Source organism: Echinops telfairi, unplaced genomic scaffold, assembly GCF_000313985.2.
Source record: "Echinops telfairi isolate 266 unplaced genomic scaffold, ASM31398v2 ScPeMD7_3533;HRSCAF=4204_0, whole genome shotgun sequence".
In the NCBI taxonomy this organism is placed as follows: Eukaryota; Metazoa; Chordata; class Mammalia; order Afrosoricida; family Tenrecidae; genus Echinops; species Echinops telfairi.
Window position 1 is genome coordinate 8,852,495 of NW_022107431.1, and position 11,839 is coordinate 8,864,333.

The 11,839-nt window shown below is 44.5% G+C and overlaps 1 protein-coding gene across 1 annotated transcript in view; it reads right to left on the reverse strand.

The window, feature by feature from the left end:
* The window catches only part of FNDC1 (fibronectin type III domain containing 1), a 78,547-nt gene that overhangs the window by 53,640 nt on the left and 13,068 nt on the right, over window positions 1–11,839 (reverse strand). The window contains exons 4-5 of the mRNA XM_030886837.2: window positions 5,479–5,685; window positions 1,579–1,677 (exon numbers count right to left, since the gene is read on the reverse strand). Of these exons, the coding sequence (XP_030742697.1) occupies window positions 1,579–1,677; window positions 5,479–5,685 (306 nt within the window). The remainder of the gene's footprint in view (window positions 1–1,578; window positions 1,678–5,478; window positions 5,686–11,839) is intronic.

Here is an 11,839-nt window from a genome sequence, read left to right on the forward strand (position 1 = left end):
CAACATGTCTTCAGCTTTGCTGTTTGGTGTCTCGGGTCTGTTTGCTTGGCTTGTTCACGTCATCTCTCAGGACACATGGTCCCAAAGGGCAGAGAGGAGGTCAGAACATTGTTACAAAGGGTCCCATCAGGACCCCTTCTACAGCAGTGATGAACGGACAGTGTGGTATTCACTTAATCTGGTGTCAATTTAAGGATGAAGAGTGTAGGGGTGGAGTCGAGGCTATCAATCTGGAGATAGCCAATGAGACTTCTGTGGGCATGGCCTTCTCCTGAGAAGTCTGGGAAATCTGGTACTTCCTCCTTGGAGGTGGAAAACCTCTCTCTCTCTCTCTCTCTCTGCTACTCCCTGGGACACATTGCAGAAAACAAGCCACATGGATGCAACCAGACCTCGGAAGCCAGAGAAGCCACAGAGAGACCCCTGCCAGCACTGAGATGCTTACAAGGCCACTGGACCCAAAGACTTTCTACCCACTGACTTGTGATCATCCTGCATTTGGCTTCATTGCATGTGTTTCATGAGTCTAAAGAGGACTTTATAGATTGGTATTGGACATATGGGCTAATATCGGACTTGTGGACTTGATCTGGACTAGGCTGGGATGTTTTCTCAATGTTCAATTGCTCTTGTATATAAATCTCTTTCTTATACACATATGTGTGTCCCTGGATTTGTTTCTCTAGCCTACACAGACTAACACAGATAGTAAGAGAGTCTTGAGATACGTGGAACTTCCATCTAACAATGTACAAAATGATAATATAGTTCATTTCATGTTGTAAAGTCATAGAAATGCAGCCGTTGTATTGTGTGTTGTCTCTTTAAATCAAGGCACATGCTCCAAAAATGGTCTACAGTAATACCTCATTTCATTGCACTTTCCTTTGTTATACTGCACAGACTTGGCATTTTTGTTAAACAAGTTCAAGGTCGGTGGCAACCCTGCATCAAAGCAGTCTACTGGTGCCATATTTCCAACAGCAGGGGCTCACTTCAAGTCTCTGCATCACATTTTCATAACCGTCACACTATTCCACCTTTTCACAATGTTACTGAACACTCAATATACCATCATATAGGGTAAATATAGTTTTCATATGCATTTGGAAACCCAAATGTTCACATGATTGGCCTTCTTGTGATACTTTATTGCAGTGGTCTGGAACCACACCCACAGGATAGCCGAGGTCTGCCTGTTTGTACATTGTTAATATATGAAAGACTTTTGTGAATGGACAAGGGAAAAATCCTTCCTCAACAAGTGCCAATAACAATCAGGCTATCAGGAACTCCTACTACATCTTTTCTCACTCCGTGCCATTGTATAGAATTTCAGCTGAAATAACATTCCAGTAGACATCTGGCAAAGTCTTCCCTCCATGCCTAACCTCAAACCTCTCAGGTTCACAGGACATCACCAAGGGCAATTTATGTGAATCTGATGATGACCTTGCCACGTCCTTTTACACACAAGGAAATGCGTGTCCTTTGTCACACATGCAAAGGAATGCAGCGGATGTCACATGACATTCATACTGGACCCGAGTTTGGCCAAATGCATTCTTAGGAACATACCTTCCATTTTCCGCTTTGTTAAGGCCGCCCTGTAGACTGGTTGGCTCCGTCCCTGGGAATTCATGGACTGCAAGGAGACCACATACACCGACTCGGAGGCTGCAGACCAGAGAGCAGAGGGGACCAAAGAGAATAAGAATGTGCTTTGGTTTTCTCAGGAGCACACATCACACCTCCTTTCCATTGAACCTCTGAGAACTTCCCCACGTCTTAGCATCCCTGGAGGTGCAGTCTGCTCAGCTGCTAACAAAAAGGTCGACATAATGAATCCAGTCAGAGGGACCTTGGGGGGAAAATGACCTGGCAATGGATGTCAAAACTCAGCCATTGAAAACCCTGGGGAGCGCAGTTGGACTCTGTCACACTTCAAGTCACCCTTGTCACCCTGGCAACTGGCTTTTGTTTTATAAGAAAGGACATAAAGTTAGAAGACTTGAGTGCCCTGCTCCAGATCACACACCCCTAAGAAAACACCTTAGGATTTCCCCTAATCTTTCTTGAATAAAGAATTGCTAATGCCTTACTCAAGAAACCCCGGTGGGCTGCTAACCGCAAGGTCATCAGTTTGAAACCATCAGCCTCTCAGCAGGAGAAAGATGAGGCTGTCTACAAGCCTTGCAGCCTGGGAATCCACGAGGGTGTTTCCGCCCTGTCTTAAAGAGTCACGTTGAGTCAAATCAACTTGATAACAAGGAGGTTTGTTTGCTTGTTTGTTTTCATGCCTAACTCTAGACTCCATGGACCATGATTCCTGTAGCCAGCCTCATACATTAAAGAATCAAAATGAGGTAGCCAGATATATGTCAAGTGCTGATAGTTATGTCATCTGATAATGCATGGGTCAATTAATAGAGGTGACGCCAAGTCTCCAAATAAAATTTATCATGCCAGGACTCCTGCTCTGCACATGGATACACTTTAGGAAATAAACCCTGCATTTTTACAAACATCATATGGAGTCAAAAATTAAAACAGACTTGTGTTCACAAAACTGCTACAGAAAGACCTATTTATGTGAAGGGAACTGAGATCGCAAGGGAAGAAGTTAGAATGTGACAAACTGCTCTAAAAGCTCCACCAGGGAAGCTCCAGCCATGACATGAGCACGTGATGTGCACAAAGGCATGCACAGCTTCGTCTCCCCGAGATTTTTGAAATGTACTTAGCAAATGGAAGAGTCACGTTTCTAGCACTTGGATTCCCAGAACCCCCACGTGAGCTAGACGGAGGAGGAACTTCAGCTCTGGTCATGTCTTAGAGCTATTGATGATGGAAGCCTGCCAAGAACAAACACAAAGACCTGCCACTCAACTTCAAAATCCCGGAGCACATATAAAGCGCTACACGTGAGAGGCTATCGCCCGTCATTCACCAAGCGCCAAGAAGAAGGAACTAAATCCCCACATTGAAACACCTACATATTTACAAGGTGCTTCTTGAAGCTCTCGTTTGGAGGGTGGGGCAGGGGGGTTCTCGGATTCTTGATTTTCTGTGGTCTCAAAAGTAACTTCTGAGTTATGTGAGGGAAATGTGGTTCCTGGTTTGGAGGAAGTCTCCTCAGAAGTATGAGCCTGTGATGTTCAGAAGACACGGGCTAGCTTGCTGAAAGTGGAGAAGTACTTAAAGTCTTCTTGGAAAAAAAAATTTTTTTAAACTTAAAGTCTTTTGATGTAGACCCAAGACTACTGCCTTCAGTAAGTATTACACCTCAGTATAAACACAAAATCCTCACAACTGGACCAATGAGCAGCATCATGATAAATAAAGGAAAGACTGACGTTGCCAGGGATTTCATTTTATTTGGCTCCACAGTCAGTGCGCACACAAGCAACAGTGAACAATTGAAATGGTGTATCTATCACACGGGGCAGGTCTGCTGCAAAAGGCCTCTTTGAAGCGTTAGAAAGCAGCGATGTCACTTTGCAGACTAAGCCATAGTATTTCAATCTCCTTATAGACATGCAATAGCTGGATAGCCAATAAAGAAGACCAAGGAATTAACGTCTTTGAATTATGGTCTTGGTGAAGGACAGTGACCGGACTGCCAGGAGAAATAGCCAGAATGATCCTTAGAAGCAAGGGTGGCAAGACTCCGTCTCTTATAAAGACATGCTATTGGAAGGGACTAGTCCCTTTATCATGCTTGATAAAGTAGAGGGTTAGCCAAAAGGGGAGACCCTTAAGAAGATGAATTCACACAGTCACTACAATGATTGGCTCAAACATAGCCATCCTTGAGGGGATGGTGCAGGGCCAGTTAGTGTGTGGTTCTGCAGTACGTAGACTTGTTAGGAGTGAGAACCACCCTAACGACGACGCCTAACAATGACAAAACTAAGCTTGGTTGATCATTATAGAAACACTGTACCACAGTGAACCCTAATAACAACTCCGTGTATTGGTAAGTCTGTATTTGGTGGTAAGAATTTCACAAACAACTACTCTCTGAGTCCTGACACACGAGTACACCCCACAAGGCTCAGAGTGGACTAGTGACCAGGGCAAGGTCATGACCAATAAGTGGCAGAGCCAGGCCTCAAATTCAGGTCTGTATGGCTCCAGAGCCCATACCCTTTATTGACACAGATGAGGTGCAGTGTCCAGCTAAATGGGCGCTGGCCCTGTTGGGACCTAGGAATCTACCTGAGAAAGTCCTGGGGAGCTGGACACACAATATCATCTTTTCTTAGCGATATAATGAAAAATATGCAATGGTGTAAAAATGTCTGTCTTTGGATTATTGGATAAAGGGTGGAGTTACAATGCCCAAGATGATCCCTGCACCCCTAATCCAGTAACCCCCAAGAGCCCCTGTCAGAGCCAACATGCTGACCCAAGTCTCTGACCTCAGATAGGTGATACACCCCAGAGTCTCAACTCTCAGAGGACTGCCAACCTTCTCATTCCTTATCACTACTCCCTTCTACCTGGTACTTTCAGTTTCTTCCGTCAGGAACACCCTCTTAACATCCCATGCCCACTCTCTTACCTCTACAGGTCTGCTCAATTGTTGTCTTTCCTCTTGGGCCTTATATGGCCATGGACTGAAAGCTGGCTCATCCCAGCGCTCCATCAAGTCCCATACCTGGATCCGTTCACCCTAGGCCTATCCTGCTCAGGATCTGCTTATTATCTGTCTCTCTGAGGGACTGCCGGGCCCCACAGAGCACCTAGCTTAATGCCTAATTAGAAGGCATCCAGTGAGGCATGCCTGATTTGTGACTGGAAGTTGGGACATCTGCTGACCAGACTGCAGGCCAGTTTTCTCTGTGTCTGTTTAGGATTGGATCATTGTCGGCAGTAATCCATTTCCTTTGGCATCTCTGGGTTATACGATAGATGAAAGGCCCGTGCCTCTGTGCTATAAGAGTAGCTCCTGGGAGGTAGGCCCTGTCCACGGCCTAAAGGTTAAAATGATGGGAGGCTGGGACTGGCAGATGGAACAAAGAACAGCTGTTTGAAAAATGGTAAATGTCTTTAAAAATGAACCCATTATAAGGAGCTATATGTGACCCCCTCCCTGGGGGACGGACAACAGAAAAGTGGGTGAAGGGAGACGTCGGACAGTGAAAGATATGACAAAATAATAATTTATAAATTATCAAGGGCTCACGAGGGAGGGGAAAAATGAGGACCTAATGCCGGGGGCTTAAGTGGAGAGGAAATGTTTTGAGGATGATGAGGGCAATGAAAGTACAAATGTGCTTTACACAATTGATGTATGTATGGATTGTGGTAAGAGTTGTATGAGCCCCTAATAAAATTATTTTTTTTTAAATAACACATAACATTAAAAAATGAAAATTATATCTGAAATTTCATGTTCAGTAGGAGATGCTTCTAAATACTGAAACAATGGCAACATCTCGACATATTGAATTCCAATCACTCACAACTCACCGAGCTTTTTAATTTCATGTGTTCGCTCATCTCTTGTCAGTGGGACATAATTCATCCTCCGGCCACTTTCCCCATAGCCCAGAAGAAAACCTCGCGATCTTCGTGGACTCTTGGCTCCGGATAGTCGCGGGGCTTTCCACTGGACAGAGAGCTTGTCATCTGAAGATCGGACCCGCATGCGCAAGGGCTTGTTAGGCACTTCCTTTTCTTGAAAGGGACAGGACACAGATACCGTCAGACAGGACCTGACCTAGACTTTACCGTGCTGTACATTAATAAGGGCTGTCCACGGACGGAGCCATGGCAAGTAGTAGCTAAGCTTCAAACACCAAGAGTTGGTAACTGGTTCTAGTAGGAACATTTTCTCCCCAAGGATATCAGCGCTCCATCCACATGTTCCTCCTGTATTTCATACCAAGAGGCCTCAGGAACTTAAAATGAAAACATCCCAGGCTAGGAAACTGCCGGCTAGAACTGTTGGATGCTTTATAACGTTCTTTTTCATCTCCTTCCTTTTGCCCCCATAAGGCCCAAACTATATATGCCCTGGCATGATTTAAAGGTCATGTAAAAATAGAGCAGAAACACATTATGTGTTATTTACAACTGTCATCCAGAAATCTTTTTTTTATTGTGATGTTGGAGAGATGGCTGTCTTTGCCTTTACATGAATTACTAAGAATTAAATACAAACTCATTTCTCGTTTGGATTTTAATTTTTTTTTAACGTGTCTAAATCTTGTCCCTGAAGACAAACTCTGGCTATGTCTGGTCTCGGTCTCCTTTCTGTTGTTTTCTTCTTGCTTAGTTAATCAATTTCAAGCAATCCTCTTGCTAAACTATCAATTTCAAGATATGCTAACTTTCTCCAGCTGGTACATCTTTTGGCCAATACTTGGTGTTTAAAGTTTTGCTTTTACATTAATTAAGAGCTGATCTTTTGGGAGAAAAAAGAACTTAAGTCATGTAACCACCATGATGTTCATTTCTAACAAAGTATCTTAATATTGTAGTACTTATTTGGAAATCAATATAGGCTAATGCATGTCTGTCTAAAATGATTTCCCAAGCATGTTCTCCCACTATATATGCTAATGGAATTTAATGAGACTGTAAATTCCCAGCTAAACTTGCACATCAACACCAAAACATAAAAACAAAAATTAATGAAAGAATTAGTCTAGTCTTCAATGACAATCAATAGTCATTTAAGATGCTTATTACAAAAATAAGACACCCAGTTCCACCTTTCTAATTCTAACCAAGAGGACTATTTATTTGTAAGTCAGTTGAAGCTACTTCACCAATCCCTGAGCACCCACTGTTAAATACTTAATAAGCGAATGCCATGTATATGGTTACACAAATATTCTTCCACAGAGTAGTAATTAGTCTAGTTATTTGCTAATATACCCAAAGGACTAACTATACAACACTTGGTCTTCTATGTTGGTATCACAAGTGTGATTATGTTGGTGGGTGGGTTATTAATCTGGACTCCTGTCACTTTCAAAGTCTAGTCTGTATAAAAACCGGGAGTATCCAAGTGATTGTAAGTAGGACAAATGTGCTCATTTACAGATTTTTTTTTAAAGTCTTTGATATTGATAGTCACACTCATTAATAATGAAGCCAACCAGTTGATTAATCCGATGAGTTCCTATTTGGGATCTCTTGTTTCATATTCATTATAACGTGCCAGCCAAGGTGTCTACAAAGACGCAGATTCCCAAATCTGTGACACAGTTATCCATGGTGGCCGTGTCATAGAAGTGGGCATGGGGGTGTCTCTGCTGAGCAGCTCTTGTTTGAAGCTGAGGTAAGAATTTTTACTTTGATATTGGAGGGATTCTTTTCCTGTAAAGAATATCTTAGGAAAAACAAAATTTAGACAAGGAGCAACATGTTCGGTCTCATTTAAGAGCAAGAGAGCTTTTGTTTTTGTTTTAAGGCAGATATTTGCAGGCAGTTAACCAGCACAAAATACCTAACAAGTTTAATTTCTCAAGAATCGTGTTCATGTCATTTTGAGGATTTTGTAATATGACAAAATAAATGTCACCTGCCCTGTGCATGGAGACAGAGGCCTGGCGAGAAAATTCCCAGGGAAACAAAAACCTGGCTAAACCTCTCTTCATGCCGCTAAGTTCTTCTTCCTCTGTGTGTGTCTCTGATTCAATCTCATCATCATCACAGAAAGTCAGCATCAAGAGCCTCCTCTTGAGTGATACTTGAAGTTATCAGCCACAGTCCATCTGTAGCTCTGAGGGTCGATCACCTGAGATTGGGATTTAACGTCACGGACTGCCCAGCTTTGGGCAAGGGTCATGGCTATGTAGAAAGGAAGAAAAACCGCCAATAAGGTAAACATTATGTCTACCAATCATCTTTGAGGTTCATTTTACTTTGGTGAAAAACTCATCCCTCTTCAAGGGTTGGAAAGGACCATGCTCACAGTCTTTGGGTAGAGCCACAGGTTACCACTCAACACCAGGGCAGCAACGACTGGGACAGACTCCGTGATGCTGCCATGGACGCACTGGTCTCGATGCCTCCCTGCCTAGAGCCTCCATCACAGAAAACAACAGGTCCACCGGGGTGCTGTGGAGTGATCCCCAGCAAAATGGGCGGATTCACTTCAAGCACCAGCCTTAAGAGGGTCTCCTAGAACAAAAGAGCCTAAGCCGAGAACGAATTCTCTGCCCAAGGTCCTGCTCCAGTCCGGGACCCCCTCCCACCACCCATGCTCATGTGAAACAGTTTCCTGGGACCGCGGTATCAGCACTGGTGCAAAGCACGTCCTGACCTTGGCAGACCCTGACACGCAACAGCAAAAGACTGAAATGTTTAAAAATAAATAACTGAAAAGATCATTGGATTTTCCTGAAGTGATGGTCCCAGAGGAGAAGAAGGGATGAAGTTCCAAGGACAAGAAGTTCTAGTAACAAAAGGCAAAACAAGTTTCTTGTGCGAGGTGCCCAGCCCGTGGTGCTGTCCCAACAGAGCCTTCAGAGGCCACCCCAGGCCCACGTAGTGTAAAGCCAGTGACAAGAGAGTTCAAGAAAGTGGCCAGGCCTCCCCAGCAAGCGAGGGGGCAGACAGGCCACGGCTAGCTTCTGCAACCAACCTCATCCCTGTTTTACATAAAACCTTATACCTGGGAAGAAGCTCTCACCTGGTCTATTTTAATGATATCCTTGCAATCACTTCGAGGTGAGTAGGGTAGATATTCTTATCCCCAGGAGCTAAGTGAGGTGCATCAAGGTTCGGTAACTTACCGGTGGTCACACAGCTGGTAAGGGCAAAGTAGGAACCCAAATCCAATCATCCGGACTCCAGAATCCATGCTCGTCCAACTATGTCACTTCCCACCATCTCATCAACCACCCAGCCACTTCTGCAATTCAGTGAGGAACAAGTGTTTGGAGCCTGGCGGTCCCCTTCAGAGTGTGAACATCATGCCTTGCCCAGTAGGCCCTGAAAGCACGTGTTAAACTGAATCTGACAGGATGTATACTTGCTCAGCAGGTAGCTGAATATAGTTGGAGCTCCCAAAACTACCCAGCAAGAACCGTCCGAATCATAACAAGAATCATTGTCTCGGGAAAACCCACAGAAGAATGGAGGACATTGCCATGCTAAACATAGCAGTCTATCTTTCAAATCTCTGGTTTTAAGAAAACCCACCACATTTTTTTTCTACCAAATATTTTGAAAACTCTCTTTTTAACATTCTGCGTTTTAGAAACCGTCAAGCATCTTTCATAAACCATCTTGTAATCCTCTTTTAAGTTAATGGCACACGTCAGAAACAAAACTCTCCAGATGTTTCAGATTTGTTCGCAATTAAGTTATTCCAAAGTTTGCTCTAAAGTCTATATGGTATTTTCACCAAAGACTTTGAATTTTCTAATAAATCTAAGTCTTTTATCTTGAAAACAGGAAGTCGCACGTGCCAAGAGTTATCGAACTCACATGTTGAGCGCATTCTGAGTTTGGCAGAACGCATTCCCTTCATCTCTCTTGATATAATCAGGTAAATCTTCCTGAGAACTAATCAATAGCAGATGATCTACAGCAATAATTCCACCCTGTCCACTTGGCAAGCCAGCTGGGGGAAGCAATGTATTGTATTCTATTGTATTGCTTATTAGACAGCAATTAGACATCAGAAAGCCAAACGGGGGTTAGACCATTCCTCCTGATTCCTATCACCAGCAACGCAAGCTGTCAATGATTGTGAAATTGTAGAGATACCAAATCTGCTCTTTTCACAAAGAAAGGAAAGTCCAAAACTCAGCGCCAGGCTTTGCCCGCTTGCAATGACATGCCAGTTAAACTCCACGCCAGCTCGTGGATTGGGCTGACACAGACTAGGTCAGGGTTGTTTGAATCCGAGTCCATGACTTACTGGCTCTGGAGCTTCCAGGAGCTTCTCCGAACCTCCGTGTGTTCTGTACAGAAGAACAGCACAGCACACCAGGCGTTGTGACAGAAGCCATAGGAAACATTGTATGCAGTCCCTAGCATATATTGCCCGGCAAACCCACAGCCACAGGATTGCTTGTGACTCAGGGTGACCCTATAGGACAGAGGAAAACAGCTCCTTCTTGGGGAATCTGAGACTGTCAATCTTTACGGAAGCAGACAGAAGGGCATAGATTAAGTAGTCGTTAAGCATGAGTTAAGGAGGCCTGGTGGAGCAGTAAGGAGCACTTAACTGCTAACAGAAAGGGTGGCAATTCTAACCCACCAGTCTCTCCTGGGGGAAGAGACCTGGCCGTCGGCCCCCATACGGATTACAGGCTAGAAAACCCTCTGAGGAGGGTCTTCTGTGTCACCTGGAGTCACTATGAGATTAAATTAGCCCAACAACAACCTGTGTTAGTTGTGATTGTGATCAACATGAAACCAATCCTCCATGACACTCTCGAGAGTAGTGGGTGTGAGTGCAACACAGTACTTACCACAACGCTCTGCACTAGAAAGGGTTGACTGGTCCAGGCATAAGCTAACAAGAAGGACATACTTGCCAAAGTCTCTTCATATTGAAAATCCTTCCAAATATGAGCCTGTGTATAGCGAGCTGACTCTTTTTCTCACCATTAGCTGAAAGCAGTACCATGGTCCTCAGGAGCACCAACAGAGAGCCGTTATCAACGACTCTAAGGCTCTACTCTGTTGGCATGGGAAAAAGAAGACGGAAGCTGCTGTCTGGGAACCAGCTCTCTGCTCTGAGTGGGTCTGAGCTACAGGACTCTTCTCCTTTTCCAGCAGCATGTGGGCATCACTCAGCATATCGCTTTGAAGAAGTAGTTTATCCACTGCCCACTCTCCAACTTGATGGCCTACTGACCATCAATCAGCTGAATGTCCTGAGAGTCATAAAGATAGTCCTTCATTCCCTTCTGTCGGCTTAGGCTACGCCTCAGACACGCCTTCCTCCATCAGGACCCAGCCACATGCCAGATTGTAGACACTTTCAAGGCTTAGGAATGATAAGGAAGAGGTGGGAAGCATGAGAAGAAAAAAGAGATAGAGCAGAAAAGGGAAAGTGAAAATGTTGGAGAAAGATGGAGGCAGGCTGACACTTTTGCCCACTGCACTTTGATTTGACCTCCCTGACCCTGAGTCTGTGCTCTGGTGGCCCAATGTCAGTCATTGCAGGTTGGCAGGTGGGTCACGGCAAGCATCTCGCCACCTTCTATCTACTGATGGTTCATTCTTTCTGGGTGAGTTCTGACCCACGCTCCTCCCGAAACGCCTGGTAAGTGAAGCACAAAGCTCTTCCACACATCTCGCAGTTGCAATACATACGCTCAAGGCTCCCTTAAGGCCACATTTTCCTGTTTGACAAATAACTGTAATCAATACTCTCAACTACTTTCTAAATGAGCTTTCATGTGGTATTGGGACAGGCCCAGCTACTTAGCAATAATAAAGGGAACGAAATTCAAGCCAGGTTCAGAAGAGGACAGGGCATTCATTGTTGATGTCAGATAGCTCTTGGCTGAAAGCAGAGCATGTCAGAAGAAAGGGGTGTCAATCATAACAAATTACTTATAATATCTTAAAGAATAGAAATTCCAGAATGCTTCATGGTACTGAGGCAGAACTTATACATCGACCAAGAAACAGCCGTTCATTTAGAATAAGGGATATTACATGGTTTAAAATCATAAAAAGGGGCAACGAGGGAGAGGAGCTGACCTACCACACCACACCCAGAGGGAAGCTGAGACAAGAAGGAGGAGGAAAGGAGCGGAGCACAACCGGGCCCACCAAACCCGGAGGACGATGGCCCAGCTTGGAGGGCCCAGTGTACAGAGAGGACTGTGTGGCTGCCCCCACAGCGAGATGC